The sequence below is a fragment of the Argiope bruennichi genome, chromosome 9, assembly GCF_947563725.1.
Source record: "Argiope bruennichi chromosome 9, qqArgBrue1.1, whole genome shotgun sequence".
In the NCBI taxonomy this organism is placed as follows: Eukaryota; Metazoa; Arthropoda; class Arachnida; order Araneae; family Araneidae; genus Argiope; species Argiope bruennichi.
Genome location: NC_079159.1, coordinates 33,773,143 through 33,795,174, shown reverse-complemented (window position 1 = coordinate 33,795,174; position 22,032 = coordinate 33,773,143). Strand labels below are relative to the sequence as shown.

Sequence of the window (22,032 nt, the reverse complement as noted above, 5' to 3'; positions counted from 1 at the left end):
TACGTCATGCACAAATATGGTGATAAAGGACTTGAAGAGTCAAGGAACGTTGATGAAATAATAACCATAAAAAAATAGTGACATTTCAGAGAGTTTAATATTGTTTGAAAATTAATACAAACGTTATATAAGGAAATAATTAATTTTTGTTTCTTGCTTATTTATTGAAATTCTTTTGATTTATTTATTAATTTTAATTTCATATAATTAATTGCTTATATTATTTCTTATCTTTCTATATCCTGATTTCTTAGTTTCAAATAAAGGTAATCAAATAACTACTTTTTTGTGTTATTTAGCGTGTTAATTTATATCTCAGTGTCGAATGCAGTAAAAATAAAAAATAAAAAGATTTTTTGAGTCATTGTAAAAATCTTCATTTTATAAAGGCCAGAGTCAAGGGTTTTTTTTATTTGATTATTTTGCTTCGTATTTATATTTTCATGTTTTAATCGCTGCATTTTCTATATCTCGATCTCTTAGATTCAAATGAAGGTAATCAAATGACTACTTTTTAATATGTTAAATTATATTTCAGTGAAAAAAGCTATAAAATTTGAAAAAAGGTTTTTAAAATCATTGTAAAAACTTTCCAATTTATGAAGGACAGAGCCTATTTGTTTTTATATTTTAAAGACGCATGGCAGTAAAAATTTTGAAGTTACACTCATTCATTAAAATGTTTCCCTCGTTTTGGTGTTTAATATTTCAAATAAATATCACTTAAATAAAAAATATTCAAGACAAAAGTTTACTTACCTAAGTCCATGTAATGTCCTCGGATTTAATCTTTTGAGCAACAAACCACTGATATCCAATTGTTGAAGTTTTTCAAGTCCAGAAAAACTGTTGACGCCTAAAACTTCAATTGGATTACGAGATATATCTAAACAGACGAGCCTTCTCGTCCTTTGCCATAGATGAATAGGAACATCCTGTAGTAAATTCCCTGCCATATCCAACTGTCGTACATTCCGCGATTTCTCAAAAGCATGCTGGGATACATTATACAGGAAGTTATCTCTCAAATTCAATACATTAAGGTGTGGTAGTGGCAATGTTGAGACGGATATTAAGCTTGCATTATTCAGATGCAGTGACCTCAAGGCTACGAGCGAACTCAAAGGGCTTTCATTCAAAAGCTTATGCAGAGGATTGTGGGATAGATCCAGTTCAACCAAATAGTTCAAGCCATGAAAGCTCTGTTCATGAAGGAAGGATATGTAGTTGGAAGACAGATTTAAGGCCTGAAGTTTATTTAAGCTTGCAAAACTGTCCAGAGATATGTTTTCTATTTGATTTAAAGATAAATCAAGGTGTCTGAGCGAACCTTTGACAAGCTCTAGGCTGGCTATTGGAACCGTCATAAAATTGTTTCTAGATAGATTCAGTTTCTCAATTTGCGTGTCGACGAAAGCACTTTCTGGAAGTCGATCGATGCTGTTGTAACTTAGATCTAAAATTCTTAAGTTGCCCATACCCCTGAAAGAGCCTTCCGTAACGTTTGATATGTTGTTGTGATCCAGCATGAGTATCTGCACAGTTCTGCAGCACTCGAAGCTTGATTCATTCAAGCTGCTAAAATTATTGCAAGACAAGTGCAACACTTGTAGCATTGGTGAAATAATAGAAGGAAGATGGGATATTTTGTTCTTGGACAAAAAGAGATGCAGAAGATATTTGGAACAGGAGAGGAAAAATGAATCTGGTATCACAGATATACGATTGTTTGTAAGATCCAAGGTCCTAATTTTCAATGAATTAATTTGAGTATCATTACTGCCTTCTAAATCTTTTAAAGCATTGTTTGATAAATTCAAATAAAGTTGTGAAGTGTCACCCTTAATGATGTCAAATGAAAATGATGCTAAATTATTATCTTGGAGGTAAATATTTGACAACCTCGTGAGGTTGATAAAAGACGAAGAATCAATTGAAGTTAGTTCATTTTCAGAAAGAACCACTGTATGTAAATAAGAGCAGTTAACAAAGGCAAAACTTTCAATGATGGATATTTTATTGCCAAATAAAACAACTGTTGATAAGTGGGGTATGCTGTCAAACGTTCTACTTTTTATGGATTCTAGTTCGTTATTACTAATATGGACGGTACTTAAATACGTATGTTTTGATGAGGAAAAGAAATCAACTGGGATTTCTTCCATGTCATTGTTGCTTATATCTAGATGGTGGAGTTTAGATAAAGAATGAAAGCTAGGGACCGTCATTTTAGATATATTATTATGATCAATCTGTAACCATTCTAAGCGGTCTAAATTACTTATGAAAGTTTCTACAGGATGATTGTATTGGGAGAATGAAGATGTTAAATCCAGTACTTCTAAAGTTTTGCGTAATGGTAAAAATACCTGCTGATCTAGATACATTAAATTATTAAAAGAAAGTTTTAACTCTTTAAGTTTTGATAAATGAGAAAATGTTCCACCTGATAAATATGTCATTTTATTATTGGCTAAACTTAAAGTGGTGAGCGATTGGCCCCATCCTTCAAAATCATCTCGATATACCTTTTGAATTCTATTGTCTTGAAGACTCAATCGCAGAAGTTTAGATAACGGTTTCAAGGTTTTCTTGGGCACTTGTTGAAATAGATTACCGGATAGATCTAAAACTTCCAGGCTTCTTCGACACCCATGTAAATCACCTTTCCCGAGCTGTTTCAGCAGATTACTTTTCAGAGACAAATATAACAGCGATTTCAGATCATTAACAGCGGATGGAAAAATTTCCATTAGATTGAAGCTTAAATCCAATGTTGTCAATGTAGTCTCAATACCCACAAAGGCATCAGAATGTACAGTACTAATGCGATTATTTGATAAAATCAGTCTTTCCAGTTTCGTACCTTTGAAAGTTCTTGCTGAAAGGCCTCTCAAGAAGTTGAAGTCCAAATTTAATTCTTTTATCGTAAATGAACCGTTAAACACACATTCCGGAATGTGGTTCAGCATGTTATTGCTGAGTTCCAGCTTTTCAAGATGAGGGACACTTAAATGGAATGGACAGGGCAGTTTGTGGAACAGATTTCCTGACAGATACAAGAACCGTAAGTGTTTCAGAGTATATATTGCATGAAGAGGCACTTTCTTCAGGATATTGTTCGAGAGAGAGAGGGATCTGACAGACAATGGGAAACAATGACTCCCCACATCATGGATTAGGTTCCCCTCTATATTCAACACATTCAGGTTGGTTAATTTCGTAAATGTGCCTTCTGGTATAGTTGTGATATGATTCGATCCCAGGAACAAGCTGTTGAGAATACTTTTACTGTTCAGTTGTGACCATTTGAAATTATGGACATCGTCGATTTGGTTTCCTTGCAAATTTAACCATTGAAGATTGCTTAGAGAACTGAGGACGGCAAGTGGAAATTGATTCAGCTGGTTGTGACTCAGATCAAGTGTTGTGAGGATATTCTCCAATCCACTGAATGTCCATGGGGCGATATATTTTATGTTGTTTTGCATCAAATGCAGTGAAGCAACGTTTGTGCCTTCAAATAAATTGTTGTGAAGAGCTTCTATTCCAGATTTAATCAAGGTTACCTGAATAGAAAGAATAAGAATTATTATACAGTTTTTAAAAGAAATCAGTTGAAAATTTATTTTTAAACTGAGTTATAGAGTGATTCAGAAGATCTGAGCAGCTTTAAAAAAATCACCAAATTGAAATTAAACAGGGAAAAAAGAAAGCTGGGTTTTCTGCAGAAATGGTTGAAATAATTCTAAGTTTCTTTTGTCTTGAAACCATAATTTTGAGTTGTCTACATTATGGTTGAAATCGCTTTTAGATTGACTAACTGGATGCTTCTTGGATTCAAAGTGGAGCATTACGCAGTAACAATAACTAAACAAACGGCTTTTTAACTATACAATGCTGTTCTTCAGTTAAAGACTCAGTTGTTGGATGTCGTACCACCTTCTTTATAGCAATAAACGTCATCAAAAAACATCAGGAGAAAAATTACTTACTGCTGTAAGAAAGTGTGATGAATATCTTATAAATGTAAAATACCGAATAGGAGAATGTTCACTGAATATTTGTAATCCCTTAATTTATTCATTGTTTTATCTTATGTAGCACATCACTTTTCATAAACTGTACATATGATATGAATGAACTGTTATTCTGTAATTAACAATCTCCTGATTGCATTTCCAATTTTTGAGAGAAGATTTAAACTTTGCTTGTCACTGTTTTTGAATTATTTGTATATATGGTTTCTCCTAAGTTTTAAACTTTTCCGTATTGTAAATATATATATATATATATATATATATATATATATATATATATATATGATTTCAAGGCATTTTTGACATACACATATATGTGTATTTGCGCGTTTATCTCCAAAGTGTTTTAAAGAAGCAGATATAGAAGAAATATTTTGAAGAAACATATAAAGATTTTTATTAGTTTTATTCTTCATAGTTTGATGAAATAGATAAATTTTTAGCTTTTTGCAAGATTTCTTTGAGTAAACTATGACGAATGCAATCTAGGGAACCAAAGAAGAAGGCAGGAAGCAGGAAAGAGAGGAAGTATTGAGATTTTATATATTTTTAGAAGAAAAAACAATTCTGATTCATCGTTTAGATTATGTAGGAAAAAACATTGCCCCAGAAATGTAAAGGTTAAAGTTACAGTGTAGCTGGAATTCGAATGATTATATATATATATATATATATATTGGATAATTTTTATAAAATATAAGAAAATAAATAAATATCTATTAGCTAATTCAGGAATAAATTTCAGAAGCCTTTGTAAACATCAAAATAATGAATTTATAATCAAAAGAGAACATTAAAATTCTTTAATGTTTCTTATATTTCTTAAAAATCTTTTTAATATTGTAAAAACGTCTAAGAAGAAAGCATCAACACAATTACACTACAATGCAGTATAAAATAATCTCAGGAATAGAAACAAGTTACTTTTTAAATAAAATATCTTTAATATTTAAACTTGCTTAGAATTTCTAATGTAATATAAAAATTCAGATGAAATGTGACTAATCTGAGCTTACACTATTTTAATTACAGCCACTATTGAAAATTTTAGTTAGTAAATTACTATAAAATTTAGATAAAGTAAGAAACTCTTAATTTGAAATTGTAAAAATTGCTAAAGAAAAATTTTAGTTAATAGAAAACAAATGATGGTTTTTTTCAGAATTCTATAATTATTTAATTAAATGCATTCAAAAGTAAAGAGCGAAAGAAAAATTGGCAATTAACTTCACAGAAATACATTTAATTTAACAAAAACGTTACCAAAAAATGAAAACGCTTCATTGAAAGAAATAAAATTATTTTTAAGCTACAATACATTGTATAATTATGCGTTATCGTGAATAAAATGCCAATAATAATTTTAAGAAGGAAAAAAATTAAGAGACAGAAAACCACAACTCTAAGTTCTATTAAATATAATTAATTAATCTCTTAATGTTATTTTGAAACACATATTAATTATTTTTATTACATTATTCAACTAATTAGAAAATTCTTTAAGCGTTTTAATTTTGATCAGGATTTCAATTATCGTTTAAATGAAACTAATATCAACTTTAGTGCGCTATTTGGTAACAATGTGCTACTAAGTTTCCAAAGCTGACAAGACGTCAATTATCTTGATAAATATCTTGAAAGCTGAGTACTGAGTGATATGATTTAATAGCTGAGATATTTCATTTGTAAACCTCTATTGAAAAGCAGTGTCAAATCTACCTGATAAATGGTTCCTGCTGACAGAGTAGGAAATTTAGAAAATGGAACTCCTCGACAAATGACTTCATGGTGGGATTTCCGACAGGTGCACAGGCGATTAAAACTACATATATCGTTGCTGCCAGATTCTGTTAAACCTAAAATCATAATTGCCAAGGCGGATAAAAAAGCTGCCATCTGAAAAAAGGAAAACAGTGATTTAGCGCAGGAAGAAAACTACAATTTTTGATTAAATTGAAATATGAAATGGTGTTTTTGTTAACAATAGCATTAGATCACTTAAAAGCAAAAAGTATGCAAATTAAAATAACTATTTTGAATAGAATAATTTGGTCGGAAAGTGATATAAATTAAATATATACTTTCTTTGCATTGTATATAATGTATTTTATTTCTTTTTATATCGATTTTCTAATTTCTTACATCTCAAAACACTTTTAAAAAAATCGTGATTTTTTATTTCATTGACCTAAAGTCTAAAATAATTTAGAAACGTTTCCACTCCTCATCCATTATTTGAAAGGGAAAAATATTTTTTAATCTTATGTCCCTCAGAACAATTTGGTTACGACTTAAAAATTTGAAAATTAATACAAAACTTATTAATAAAAAAAAGAAATGATTATTCAAATAAAAGGCCTATTAAACCTATTTTCATGTATGAATTTCTATAAAAAAGTAATTTTATTTGCAAATGTTGACATAATATGAAAAGTAAAATACCTATGAAAATCTAAAGCTTTTTTGAGATCAAGTTCCAAGATTTTTTGAAAGAATAGCCATGTTTTTGTAATCCTTTAGAAATAAGCTTTTGCAAAAATGATGATTTTTTTTATTGCCTGCCATATAATTTAAAGCCATAAGCAAAAGATACTTTTAGGCAAGAATTTTATACAGTTTCCTTTTTGCAATTTTATACAGTTTGTACAGCTTTCTTAAATTAATGAGAATGTCTAACGAGTTGGCGTCTGGCGACTCAATTTCAAATAGTCATGTGCATTTGCTAAGAGGGATGAAAATGTGAAATTTAGTGTGGTTGGCGGAGAAACATACTATTGTGATAAATACACTATCTACCAATAAGTAATTGGACACCTGCGATGAAAGGTATAAACAAAATTTATTCATATTCAATATTTGGTAGAGCCTCCATCTGAGGCACTTTCAACTTTAATCTTCCGGGGCATTTAATCTCATTTGAGATCAAGTTCCATAATGAAGACTTTTTAGAAAGAATAACCATGTTTTTGTAATCCTTTAGAAACAAGTTTTTGCAAGTTCATATCCAATAAATAGTTGGTACAGCCTTCATCTGAGGCACTTACAACCTTAACCATCCGGGGCATGCTTGCAATGTTTAGATGATGGGCAAAGGTATTTGCTTCTGCTCTTATCGGAGAAGAATTTCACCGATTTTGGATGATTGCTGCGCCCCTTAAATTGGCAATTCAACTCATCCCAGAGATCTTCTATAGGATTCAAGTCTGGACTCAGGCCAGGCCAGTCGGGTCTCCTCATTGTCGTCATATTAATCCATGGTGGGTCTCGCATTATGACAAGTGGCGTTATCATCTCAGAAATAACGATGATCCAACCTGTAAAATTGTTCATAGCGCAGGAGTCACATTGTTGTTCAAGATAGTGGAGACGGAATCGGCATTGAGCTTACCATGAATTGGGATCAAGGTCCCCATTCCACACCACAAGATACGACCTCCGTCAAGCTTCAATTTTATAATCAAAAACTAATGGGCGGCAGTACGACCACAGAAACTAAGCAAATGTGTTTTCTTGTGGATGTATTTATCGAAAAAACAGTTCCGGATACTTGTTGGAATTTCTGGAGTATATGGGCTATTGATTTGGTGTAGTTTTTCTGAATTTCTTTGAACAGCCCTTGTAGGTCTCTATCTCTTAGTTTCATGGGTCTGACGGGTTGAAGCACATTCCGACAATCACCACTCACCTTCCACTTCTTAAAAGTCGCTATCGATTTTGGAATGTTTAACACACGATATATATCTTTTAAGGATCGGCCATTTCTATGATATCCGGCAATTACAGCTCTGAATTTCATGGCATCATGCATGCGACCAGTGCCAATGCTGTTTCTTACACGATCTTTAAGTACAGAAGGTGGGACGTAGATCAGAACCGCAGATATCCTCATTTGCATGGGTGTCCAAATATTTATTGGTAGATAGTGTATGATTGTGTTGAACCTAGTGCATTTTCCGTCTACTTCTCAAGACGGAATTTTATTATCAAATTTAATTTTTTTCTAGGAGCGAAATTTAGTCAGATCTGAAAGGTTTTAATATAGATCCGTCCTCTGAATTAACGAAATATATTCATATAATATTAAAGAATTCATACAGCATGCCCTACAAGACGTCAGAATGAGATTTTACAGATTATATAAAATTATATCATATAAAACAGAAACATTAAAAAATCACTGGACATTGCAAAATAACTGAAAAGGTGAGATTAGGCAATTTAAGAAGTAAGATCAGTTAGATATCTTATTATAAATGATTATAGCATTTATTTAATCTTTCTCGATACATGCAAGCAATTTTACGGGGAGTTACTTGATATTTCAAGAAAAGTTCTTTACAGCTTTTAAAGATAAGAAACTATAAAATTTATATTCAGTATAAGGCTGCCAAGTAATAATATTAATGTAGTAATATTATACTAGCATCTTACTTCAAAGTAATCATAAAATCATTTTTAGTAAAATATTGAATATCTAAGTAAAAACTTAGAAACATTTAAAAATTTAATTTTTAAATTGATATTTATATTACATATTTATATAATTTATGCTATTTTAGAAATTATTATTTTATTTTTTCCGTATTATTGTAAAAGAAAGAGTTCTTTTTCACTTTCTGCAGTAAAGTTTTATTGCATGATTTTTATGTCATAACTTCAGATAAAAATATGGTTCTTGCATTTAGTACTCTTTGTTTGTTTTTTCAAAAATTTTAAAGCAACATAAAAATATTTTAATCATTTTGTTGTGTAAATATTATGAAAAATAATTCGATTTTGAGCAGAGTATATTTCAAGGTTTTTTTTTCACGCACTTTAATTTTATAAGTTCAAATATTGCTAAAATAAGAAAAATTAATACGAATTTTAAAATAATACGGTTGCAATGCTAATTCTCTACTTGCTTTTTGAATTTCATACTTAACTTGGTGCTAAATGTAATATTATTTTTTCTATACTAATATAAAAACAGTTATCCATTTTAAATAATAAAAATTCAAATTCATTAAATTGCCCCTCTGCATTCAATAGATTACACTTATTAGAATAGAGCTTACCTTTCAGGGTACCATGAAAGATGACTACCCAATGGCCACATTCTTTTATTTCATCCATTTTTCATCGAGTTTGAAGTGCGTCGTCATAGCACCTATAAATATTAAAACGGTAAAACATATTGAGAATTGACTAATAATTGATCATTTATGACATAATTTTTTAATAAAATGGTATATATCCATAGAGTATGACACCTGGCTCAGTAAAATGTGCCTGTAAAGTCCCTTTGCAATGGAGTACTGGATTTCGTTAGGAAAAGAAAGGAAATATTTTCTTTTCTTTCAAATGAAATATATTGGTATTTCCAGGTAGCAAGTACAGTCGGTTGTACAACACTATACGATATTATAGTATGTTAAATAGCCTTCAACATTATTATACAATATTGCTAATATTATTTAACTCTTTTGTATTCTACTTATTTCTCTTTTGAATTCATCTTGGTTTTTTTTTTTTTTTTTTTTTGCGTTGTATTGTGAATTAAGCAATAGTATTAAAGGATGTATATTTTATTTTGCCACATTTTATATCTTCTTTTAAATTCTGGAAGTGGGAAGTATGCTTAACACAAAACCATTTACGGTCATGAAAAAAATTACCTTTGACGGTGATTGTTTGCCATGGAAAGATGAGAAATACGTTGCGATACAAAAGGGCACATTACATTTTGCACATATGCACTCTTTTCTTGAGCTTTTGTGCTACATTTCCTACATTGCACATGCCCATAGTTGGAAGTAAACTTTGATGTATGGTTTCTCCACACTGGTGACTCCCGGGGGGCACCTCGAAATGAGGATGAGATGCTTCCGGCATGTTGGTTGGATCTCGCCACCCTGGAGGGTACACTAATAGGTGGGGGATCTGACTCCTCCCATCGACGACGGGGCGTACTTCCTTCGGTGAGGGTTGTACCGTGGCCGGTGATTGCCCTTAGGACTCAACCACAGTTCCCGCCAATGTTGCTGTTGCGGCGGTCCGGTCAATCAGTTTTATGGTTTAAATCCATGTGCCTTCGTGGCGGGTCGGAAAGTTAGATGGTTGACATCCCCACACTGGCGAAGTGCATATCATCTGGAACCGAACGCTTGTATGCTTGAAAGATTACATAGCTTATTCTAAATGATTTTCTTAACACAATATAACGCCATCCTGCGCCCTCGGAGCCTATTACACTGAGTTATCTAACCACTTGGATGAGGGCAAGATGAAAAGAAATGTAGAGTATAAAAAAATGAAAAAAAAAAATGATAATTAACATTTTGGTATTGCAGTTACGGAGGAAGAATTTAAACTGATTTTGATGAGTGACATTTTCGTAGTATTTCGTAACTAATGTACACCAATGCTACGCAAAGCGTTTGCTGGGATAGAATAATTTTAGAGCAAATGCAAGAAAGTTTAGGGGAGATCAATGTTTTGGGACATTGGAACGACACCTATGCACACTTACAGAATTTTTTCTTACTTACTTAATACATTTATTGAATTACTATAAGAATTATTTTCTATTTCAAATTTTTTTAAATTTTACAATATGATAAATATTAGCTTAATGATTGAATGCATTTAGATATTTCAAATTGTTTTATGTCATTATACAGAAGTTAAACAACTATATTTGTTGTTCCAGTTCTTTTTTGTTTTGTTTTGTTTTTTAATTTCTGAAATGAAATATTTAAATTCAAATTTTATTTTTAAAAAGTCCGCCGGCATTGATAGAAGGGACCTTTAATTTTTTCATTCCATTCAAATGACTGGGAAATGAATGATATACCTACAACATTTCTCTGCGACATATCAGCGACACATCGGCGAATACTACGATATTTTCAAAAAAATTTTAAAACATTGGATGGTGTGATAATGATTCAGTAATAAAAAAAAATGTTTTATTAATAAGAATGGAGCACTAGTATAAGTATCGGCCTATAATGAACTGCTTAAATCTGGATCAAAACTAAATTCCTTCTCAAAAGTGTGTTCCTTCATGAAGAATTGCAATGTAAAAAAACAGCAAAATAACCGTTATAATTGTTACTATCTTAGATCTCAGTATTTGAGGGTAACTTTCGGATCATAACAATTACGGACTTGTTATATTTAAATAAATAATAAAACTGTATCTCTGGACAAACTAAAAATTGTGAATTCTACAGGAAATTACGGTATAGCTCATCGCAGGAACGAATTGTCAGAAAAAAATCAGAAGAATCGCAGAAGCGTTTATATACCGGATTTAAAACTATTTCTTATTCGCCTCTTGTTGAATACGCTCTCTTACGACAGCCACACAATAAATAAATGTGACTCTTCATCAAATACTAATGGCTATAATTACATAGTATGTACGGAAAGGAAGAACAAATGTGAACTTAAAAGAACAAAAAGAATGCTAATGTTTTTTTTTTTTTTTTTTTTGCTTACGGGATGCTTGATTTATATGAGTTGCCTTAATACACGAGTCGTTAATTTTGTGTTATTACACAAGAACCCCAAAAAAAGGATGCTTAGATTTTTTTTAAACGGAATTATAGCTTTAGATGAACCGTCTTAATACACGCATAGAATTTCAGGATCTAATAAAAAATTAAATAGAATTTAGAATCTAAAACAAGAAAGATTAGTTTAATTTTGAGTGCGGAATAGTTGTTTTAATTATAAATTGTTTTAAATATTATTAATATATAATTGTTTTAAATATTATTTAAAATTTTATTCTATTACAGGTCCACAACAAGTTCATTTAAAACCTTCACTGCAAATGCGGTGAAGTATATCCATAACCGCCGACGAAAGTTCAATAGATTCATGCATGTATATTTTACAAACGTATATCTTAATAAAAAAAAACGTTTTTATACTTTCATTTCATGGTACATTTCTTTGATACTATGCACTTTTTCTATATTTCCTATACTCTTTTTTTAGTGTAACAGTGAGAAAGAAATAGACTATTATACCCATTTTACCCATGCTAGAAAAAAAGTCATGTTGGGTAATTATTGTACAGACGAATAATAATTTAGGCTTCTATTTCAGCTGAGTTCTAATATTTTATTCATATTGTAACATTCCCCGTTTCCCAGTACTGATAAGACATTATGTCGTCGCAGTTACTTACTAAACTCCTAGAAATAGCCAGATGGTGGATCTTTTCACCTGAGTGGTCTCGCATCTGTTCATTAGCGACTACAATGAAAGACCACATATGGAATTCCTCGCCCCAGAGGTATTGGTAGTATTTTCAAAGAGAAAGGGGTGTCCAAACATCTGGATACTAGATGTTTCTCTTGGTAAAAGGCCCTTCCCACGACCCACTTGGGCCGCTTAGAGAGCATATTGCTGAACCCCGCTTGACCGAAAGAGAGATCAAATGATCAATATAAATTAAGAGGTGGAGATTGTCGCAGAAATAAAGCGCGGAGATATTTTTGTAGAAGGAGAGAAGAAACGAATTGCAGGAACTGTTGGACTACGCCCACGAGTTCGAAGTCTGAGAAACTACCCCTGGAATGGTCGTGTTGACGAGATAACGAACTGATTTTCAAGAAAAACCTTCGATTTTGATTGTTGTATCTCCTACTACAGGTGTAAAAAACTATTTATTTAACCAAGATTAGAACAAGTTGTTCTTTGTATATATAGGGCTGTAAAATGAAGAATAATTGTCTGGTAATTATTCTTCGTTATTTGATCAGTCTAGATCAGGACAATACAACATCATTGGTTTTCAAGAATTCGTTTTGAACAACCCAGTATTATAATTTCGTTTAAATTCACATCATACAAATACAGTTATGTTAAAATAAAATGAAAAGGTTTTCAACTACTTAAAATCATTATTTCCTGCTATTAAATGGATCAGACTATTTAAAATCATACTAACTTTATTGTGAAATTATACGCATTCAATGACTTAAAGAAAGCTAAAAGAGCTTAACGATAGAAATAAGTGTTTTAAACATATTGATTTTTAATAACATTTTCCCTTGTTTTGAGATGCAAGCCATACTTTTAACTAATTTGCTCGGTAAAAGTTTATAAATAAAAGACTATGGTGTCGGAAAAAAGAATTATTGACCGACAACTGTTCTTAAGATAACATTTCTCGTCATTTGTATAATTTATATCTCATCATAAAACACTTTCTTTGTAAAACTTAATAATACCTTTTCATAGGCTTGACTTTTGAGCAAGTTTTATTTCAAAGAAAATATTTAATCAGATCTTTCGAGTATTCTGAAGGACTTGTCTAGACTTCGATTGAAGATAATATCGATTTATCGATAACAAACTCAAAACAGAATGGCCGAAAGATCAAAGGATGAATTATACAAAACTTTATTGGGAAAACTGATGAAGTGGTAAAAGAAGACTTAAGAAGGCATTGAATTTTGAAGGTATTCCCGAGAAACTACGAATTATTATTCTTTTAAAAAATTATAAGAAACTATTTATTTTCAATTGCATTGTCTGTGTTGAATCTTAAGCATTCGTTCATTATATCATAATATAGAAAATCTTTCACAGAACTATTAGATCCTAGAACAACAGTGAAAAGTTATGCGTATCGAACCTTGTAAAAGAATAAAAGGAACACTCATGCAAGCTCAACAAATGGACAATTCGTGTAGGGTAAACAAAGTTTACAATGCATTTTCGGATAAATCGAAATGGAATTGCCTTTCACAGTAAATTCCTTTCACATAAAGTCATCGCATGCATTAATAAATAACTAAGAAAATGGCTTTATTCTCACCCACTGTGCTGTTCTCGCTACATTCAGGGACATTATAGGAAAACATAATGATTGTCCAACTACATATCAAACGAAAATTGGTTTATTGTATTCCATGAAAGAGGTTGTTATATATTTTTAGTTATTATAAAGATTTTCGCTTTTACAATACCTGACTTACCAAGGGTACTGTATATTTTGTTCAAATATTCTTAAAGTCATAAAATGAATTTGATAAAAGTTTCAATTCTATTTATTTTACACATATCTACCAGCGTTTTAAATCTTAATGTTTTGGCAATGGTAATCCGAAATCAAATTATAAAATAATTCTGATTATAGAATTTCAGAAGAAATACTCTAATGGTTTTAGTTCGATTACAGTTGAATGGCGAATTACCTAATTCCTATAATTATTTATTAACATTTAAGTTTTTAACTGTACCACATTTTCTTCCTTGTGTACATGAGCCTTTCTATTGAAGACCAATCCTATACATTTTATCCATATTAAAAACGTAAATGTGTGGTTCATCTGTCTTCTAAATTTCGTGATATTGTAATTTTTTTTTATTCGTCTTCTAAACAACACAAATATTAAACCGAATCATTTATGCTCATAAGTTTTTAATAGATGAATAAGATATAATATAATTTTTTAATAGATCATTTTTCTTCATTCCCATTTTCTTCTCAGTGCTTCTTCGGACGATAACTTCTTACGACTCTGCCCTTTATTGGCCAGACAGGAGAATCGGATACATGGTGGACATTCTTGCCAATTGTAACTTTTTTCTGGCGATAAGTCGCCAAATGTGACAACCTTCTTTATCATTTTCTAATAATCCTAAAAGTGAAAAATTGATGCCTCAAAGGCGATAAATAGCCAATTTTCGGCCGTACATTATAAGGCTTCAAACGCCGCACACACAAAAAAAAATCATGTTCTCATATGATAAAAAAAAGCATTATGTTCTCCCTTGATAAAAAAAAAAATATGTCGTTGGAAATATTCAAAAAAATATTATTTTTAAAAATTGTCAAATTCCTAACAAATGAGCAATTTAACAATATAAATCGCTCAGAAAGATTTATATTATTTTAAACACCTCTTAATGCGCAAATCAAATGCTAAAGTCTTCAATTTATTTTTCCTTTCTTACTTAAATGAAAGAAAACAAATTTTGATCCAAACACATTTTTAATCTTTAATTAAAGATGAAAAAGTATTATTTTTTTCTGAAACTGCATATGCTTTATTACTTGTCATTTTGTTTGGGCTCAAAGAATAATACTTTAATTCCTCCTAAGTTATTTTTAAAAAATTCAGAGACATTAAAAGAGATTATGTTAGATTTTTCTCAATTAAATATGCATAATTACTCGAAAAAAACTTTTACAAATTTGTATCTATCCTTTTCATAATAATTAAGATTGTACAATAAGGATTACGTAGTTAATCTGTAATAAGGAATTATAATGTTAAATGGAGGTTTTAATACTTGTAGTGGAAAATTAGTAATTGTTGTTTTGTTTATTGATTTGAAAGAAACCTTTTTCATATTATTTTTTTCGGAATAAATTTGGTATCTCAAACATATTAATTCGATTTTCTAATAAGCATTTTATAAATAAAAGTTTGTTCTGCAGGAGACTAAATTATGTCCATTTTATATTTTAGATCCTACCTTCATTCTTTCTTGTATAATTAAAATTCATATTGCTGAATAAAGGATAAAATTTAAAACATAATTCTTTAAATTAAGTGTCGGTTTTTTTAATTATTTAAAAATATATTGTTTCATAGTGAACGAAGAATATAATTCCTGATTAAAGGTTAAATTTTGATATTTGAATAATTTTTTCTCAATTCAACAATATTTTTTCCAGAAATTTTCTAGGCAATAAATGTAGATTTCTTCTATTTAGTTCCATCCTTGATTAAAATATAATCGAATCTTTATTCACAGTTAAGCGTTCAGAATTTGAAAAATGCGTGTTTATGTAATAAATAAGTATTTTGTGCTAATAAAATAATTTAGAATAAGTTAATGGTTATAAATATATTAAAGCAAAGATAAATAAATAGTAACATATTCTACCTAATATTGATACCTAATCTTTGTATCTAATTGTATGCTAAAATTAAAGGTATGTTTGTATATGTTTGTGTGTATATATATAGGTTTGTGTATATATGTATCAACTTTCTCCAGGACATATTATTAGAACTATAATTACAAATTTAACACATGTATGCTTTCTAAAATAAAAATGCGTATTGTCGAGAGATTTTTTAATTACTTAGAATTAAAAAAAAAATTCAAATCTGCCTCACAATAATTTCTAAAAATAATACAACTCAAAAGTAATTTTTTCAGAATTTTGAAATTCAGAATATCACTTTACAATATTTGGCATGCATTTTATTTTCTAAATTTTTACTATCAAAAAAGTTTACATTATTTTTTGTACAAAATTTTCAACAGACTACTTCATTGGGGAAATAGATTCAAACATTTCCATTTTTTTAATCAAATATTTAATAGTGTAGTTTCCTTATTTCTGAAAGCTGAAGAAAAGGATTCTATTAATTATTTGAGTAGTTGCATGAGGAATCAGAAAACAAAATGATACCATCGTAAAAAGAAAAAATAAATTTATCCAGACACTTAAGTTTTTAATGGCAATATAAAGTCAGGCTGATCTGCATTATTTGGAATATTCACGTGCTAAATAAGCTAACTATTATAAAGACATTAATGTTTATGAAGAGATTCGGAATTAGTTTTTTTGAAAAACGCTTCAAAAATACTTAAATCTTTGAATATTTGCATAAAAAAAGAATGAGGAAGCGTCTGTGAAATCAAATATACAATTAAATGGCAAAAAGGTTTTTTTTTTTTTAAATGAAAAAAAAATCTTCTTTCTAAATAGAAGTATAAATTAAAAATCCTCTGGTATAGAGGTTTAACAAGTGATTTACTTAATATTTTGAATATAACTTAAGATATATATTATCTAGTTTCTAAATTGAAAAATAAGCTGTATTTCCATCCATTTTTTAAATATTGGGGTTCAAATGAAACATAATTCGAAATTTTCAATTTTTTCGCATAGTGGCGCGTTAAAACAACTATAAAATATTTCTAAATTAATATATTATTTATTTTGTAATTCGGGAACTGCAGAATATATAGATAAATTATTATACCAAATTTGAACGAAAAATATGAATTAGATTTTAATTTATGAGGTTTTTCGTAAGAAATGCCATCAAAGATTTTAATTTCAGGAAATAGCACCTAAATATGTAAAATAGCATTAAAATGCATGTTAATACAAAAATAAAAATCAGTGTAACTTTAACTTCCCAAATAATAGACTTCGTAATAAAGTTCTAACGATTTTATAAAGAAACCCGTTTAAACATAAAAGTATTTCGTAACTTCATAAAAACTCGACTTTTTATCGTTGCCATCTTTCTTAAAATAGCCCAGTTTAATATCTAATACATAATTTAAGGTTTAAAATATTTAATTGAAAATATCATCAACATCAAGTTTTGTTTAAGTTCACCATCCATATTCCCAGCAAATTAGCTGGTCATCAAAGGTGGCTGGTATTTAACATATTATTTCATGAAAGCCTCTTCAGGTACCATTCACAGCTCATTAGTTACAGTATAAGGTGCTTAGTAATGATTTAGTGGATTATTATATATGTCTGTGTGAATGGGAGACGAAAGGTTATAACTTATATCTTCTGGCCGTACTCAAAGTAATCAATATTCAAAAGTAGATAGGCAGTGGCGCCATTTAACAACATACTTTTGCTATAATCTCGCTTGCTTCTAGAGATTTTCCTGATTTTTATTTCAAAGAAAGTAGACTGGTTTCTTCTAAAATAATTCTAGAAAGATAATTCTAGAATAACGCCATATCTAGAAGTTGAAATAGACTTTTACCTTCTGAGATACTTTAATGGTCAAAAAATGCTTCAACTCTTCGTAATCATGATTCCTTTAACTCACGTTTTTTTTTTTTTTTTTTTTTTTTTTTTTTACATTTATATAATCTAGCCCATATTGTTTAAAATCACTACTATTCCATCTGATATTACTTATTTCCTGATTTAAATCCTATTTAAGTTAAACTAAAAATATTCTGACCAAGTATTTTTAGTTTATAACATAAAAGCTCAACCACTTTCTTTAAAATCATTCAAAGTATTCGTAGTCAGTTCATACTAATGAGATAAATTAAAATTTTGTTGGCTAGATGCAAACTATATAAGATAATTTAGAGAAACCCTTATATTATTTAACATCAGTTGTAGTGTCCCAGTCAATTCATACTAAGGGCAGACATTAAAATTGAGTTGACTAGATGCAAACTATATCTGCTACATAGTTTAGAATCGCCACCACATTATTTAACATCGGTTGTAGTGTCCAGAGACAATTCATACTAAAGGGGTAAATTAAAATTGAGTTGACTACATACAACTATATCTGCTAGTTTAGAATCGCCACTACATTATTTAACATCAGTTTTGTGTCCCGTGTAAATTAATACTAAAGCAGCAAATTAAAATTGTGTTGACTAGATGCAAACTAAATCAGATAGTTTAGAGTCACCACATATTATTTAACATCAGTTGTAGTGTCCCGAGCCAATTCATATTAAAGGGGTAAATTAAAATTGTGTTGACTAGATGCAAACTATATTTGCTAGTTTTGAATTGCCACTACATTATTTAATAACAGTAGTAGTGTCCCGAGTCAGTTAATACTAAAGCGGCAAATTAAAATTGTGTTGACTACATGCAAACTAAATCAGATAGTTTAGAGTCGCCACATATTATTTAACATCAATTGCAGTGTCCCGAGTCAATTCATACTAAGGGCATAGATTAAAATTGAGTTGACTGCATGCAAACTATATCTGCTAGTTTAGAATCGCCACCACATTATTTAACATCAGTTTTAGTGTCCCGAGTCAATTAATACTAAAGCGGCAAATTAAAATTATGTTGACTAGATGCAAACTAAATCAGATAGTTTAGAGTCACCACATATTATTTAACATCAGTTGTAGTGTCCCGAGCCAATTGATATTAATGGGATGAAGAAAAATTGCTAAAAATGATTAAACTAGATTCATTTCAGGCTAGATACTTTAGAATCACTATCACTCCAAATGATATCAACTACAGCATCCAAAATCAACCCGAATTTCTATGAAGAATCAAAAGTGCTTAGAATCAATTACATTTTGCAATTAACTCACATCTTCCATTGTTTATATATCTATGTATTACAGGGATAATCATAATATGTGCATAGACATCATGATCTAATTCGCTATATTTTTAACGTAATTCTATAATTATCAACCAATTTTTTCGCCCATTTTCTTTAGTTGAATTGTTTTATAAATACAATTATGTTTGTTACTATTATAAGTTGAGTTATAAGAACACTATTTAAACTGTTAACGATCAGAGCAAAATGTCAAAACTACTTAAAAACTAATTCGGAGATTTTAGACAGTTGAGTACTTTTATAGTAAATAGTTTCCCACAATTTACTACTCATTATCAGGTATTCAATAAAACAGTTAAGCTGAAATTTCACAAAATGATAACGGATGCTAACAGAAAAATTTTACTACAATTGTGTATTAAAATACTTAACATAAGGTAACAAATATTTTTAAAAAATGTAGACTCATTTGAATCTAAATGTACTTTCGAAACCAAATGGAGATAATTGCTTCAAGATATAGTTTGAAAAATCATAAATTTTGTCTGGATTTAGGTAACCAAAGTGTTAATTAAAACATATGAATATAGTTGTAATTTCTAATTATTTTCTACAGGAGTATACCTTATCAACCTATTCAATTTTCAAAGATGTTCTCTCCTGATATTAAACATTTTCAATTCTTTGTAAACATTTTTAATAATGTAACATAGAAGAATTAGTTTAAAAAACAATGAAACTTTGACAGCATGCCTTAATTGGTTACCCGAAACCTCGAACTCATTAAAATAGTTTTCGCAGAAGTTATCCAGACGAAATGCAAATTAGGGGCATTTGTTTTCTGAGAAGTATCGCCTTTTTACTTAATTGAAAATTTCCGTTGAAGTAAACTGATTAGGAATCTTAGATTCGATTAAACATATAGACTGAATCAATAAGAATCATCCTGTTACATGCAAACTCATTTAAATTTTGTTAATAATGGAACAGATGATACCAGTTAAATGCAAACAAAAGAGATATTGACATATAATTTAAAATATACCTCAGATTATTTCAGAATTCATATCATTTTCATAATTGAGAACTTGCTTAATCCATTTGCAACCGCTGTTAATTTGTTTAACACAAAATTTAATTTAAAGAAACCGGAGAATTTTGATGAAATTTAATATTTCCTAATCTTTTAATTGAAGTCTAGACGTAATCTCAATCATCATATTTGTAAATATATTCATGTTCTGTTTCGATGTTAGATGAAAAGATTTTGAAGCTGTTAAATTATCAACCATTCTCAAAAAGGGACGGTTGAGTGAACTTTCATCTCTGTGCATTTCAACTCTATATACAGAACAGAACGCCGTCTCATACCCCCGTATCCGTGACCATTCTGGTCACTGAACGGTTTGGTAGGCATGTTACGGGAATTTTATTTAATTAACAAAATATTTACAGTAGGAAAACGAAACAAAAATAAATATTTACAAAATTTACAATTATATAAAAAATTATATTATGATGAGACCGTTTACATAATTTTTCAACTTAGAATTATAATTTGTAGTAATTAACTTAGAAATATAATGCATATTGAGAGATAAAATTTGTAAAAATATACATATAATCTGTGTTTACGTTTTTTATGTTATAGTAGATCAAGATGCAGTTTAAAAAAAATCAGATGGAAAATGATTTGAGAAATGGAAATGTAGACAATCTCTGTTTGATTGAAATGTGTGACAGGAGACTGCAGTGCTTGTTTTTCCCCTTAGTCTTTTTTGGTATGAGACTTGATGTTGAGTGCTATGGAGGCGAGAATAGGTCTCTATTTCCACTTATAAATTTAATTATACTGTGTATTTTTTGCCTGGAAAGGAAGTTGCCGGCGACTCTTTTCAGCCATTCCTGTTCATGGCTTGGTGATGGTTTTTTCATATGCCAGGAGATTGTAAGGATGCATTCCGTAGCATAATGAAGTGCGGTGCCTATCCCACCACAACTGCACTGGTCACTCTCAGACAGGTTGAACCTTTTGAGGTAGGCAGGAAAAGGGCCGTGTTCTGAGAAGAAAATAATTTCCTCTCTGTTCCAGTTAGTGGGATTAAGGTTGACTGAAGGTAAGATATTAAAAATTTTTCTGCCTGTGACACCATTGCTCCAATATCCTTGCCATTCCTCAAGCATGTCTTTCCGGAGGAGGGCTTTTATATGTGGTTTTGGTATCTTTGTTTGCATATAAAATTGCCCATTTTGCGTTGCGTCCTTTGCCAGTTGATCTGCTTTTTCGTTGCCTATATTGCCCGCATGTGCTTTAACCCATGAAATTTTTATTGTTGGTTTTGAAAGCAGGACACCAAAAATTTCTCTTGCTTTTTGGTTTGTGCTCTTTGGATTTGAAGATGCCATGATACTAGCTCTATTGTCAACATGTATTTTAAAAGTATTATTGTTTGAAAACTGGGATGTATATTTTACTGCTTCATGAAGTGCAGTGAGTTCAGCTTGGAAAACGGTATTGTTCTCATTCAATTTTGCAGACCAGTGGTAGGACCAGGTATCATTGAACAGAACACAAAACGCAGCTCCAACTCCATGTTCTGTTTTTGAGCCATCTGTGAAGATATTGATATAATTTATTTGAGATAAATTTATTCCTTCATCTTCCAATGAAATTTGGTTGGGATTGAGATGCTGTGAAGGGTGAGTAGACCAACCAGATGCTTTCTTCTCTAGATCTTCTGGTTGTATCTCTGTTATATTATGAGGAAGAGGGATTCTTAGGCGATATATTGTCGTTAGTCTGGCTTCAAACTGTAATTGCAGGTGCAGGGGTGGAATGCCGAGAATGGTTTGTAGCGCTGCTGTTGGAGTTGTACGATAAGCACCTGAAATATAGAGAAGAAATGGTCTCTGAATGGTGGAGAGCT

At 30.3% G+C, this 22,032-nt stretch overlaps 1 protein-coding gene across 1 annotated transcript in view; it reads right to left on the bottom strand.

Annotated features, from left to right (window-relative positions):
• LOC129985293 (chaoptin-like) overlaps nucleotides 1-22,032 on the bottom strand; it is a 63,858-nt gene that overhangs the window by 15,071 nt on the left and 26,755 nt on the right. Inside the window, exons 2-4 of the mRNA XM_056095270.1 lie at nucleotides 9,098-9,189; nucleotides 5,760-5,936; nucleotides 760-3,569 (exon numbers count right to left, since the gene is read on the bottom strand). Coding sequence (XP_055951245.1) covers nucleotides 760-3,569; nucleotides 5,760-5,936 — 2,987 coding nt within the window. The 5' untranslated portion in view covers nucleotides 9,098-9,189. The remainder of the gene's footprint in view (nucleotides 1-759; nucleotides 3,570-5,759; nucleotides 5,937-9,097; nucleotides 9,190-22,032) is intronic.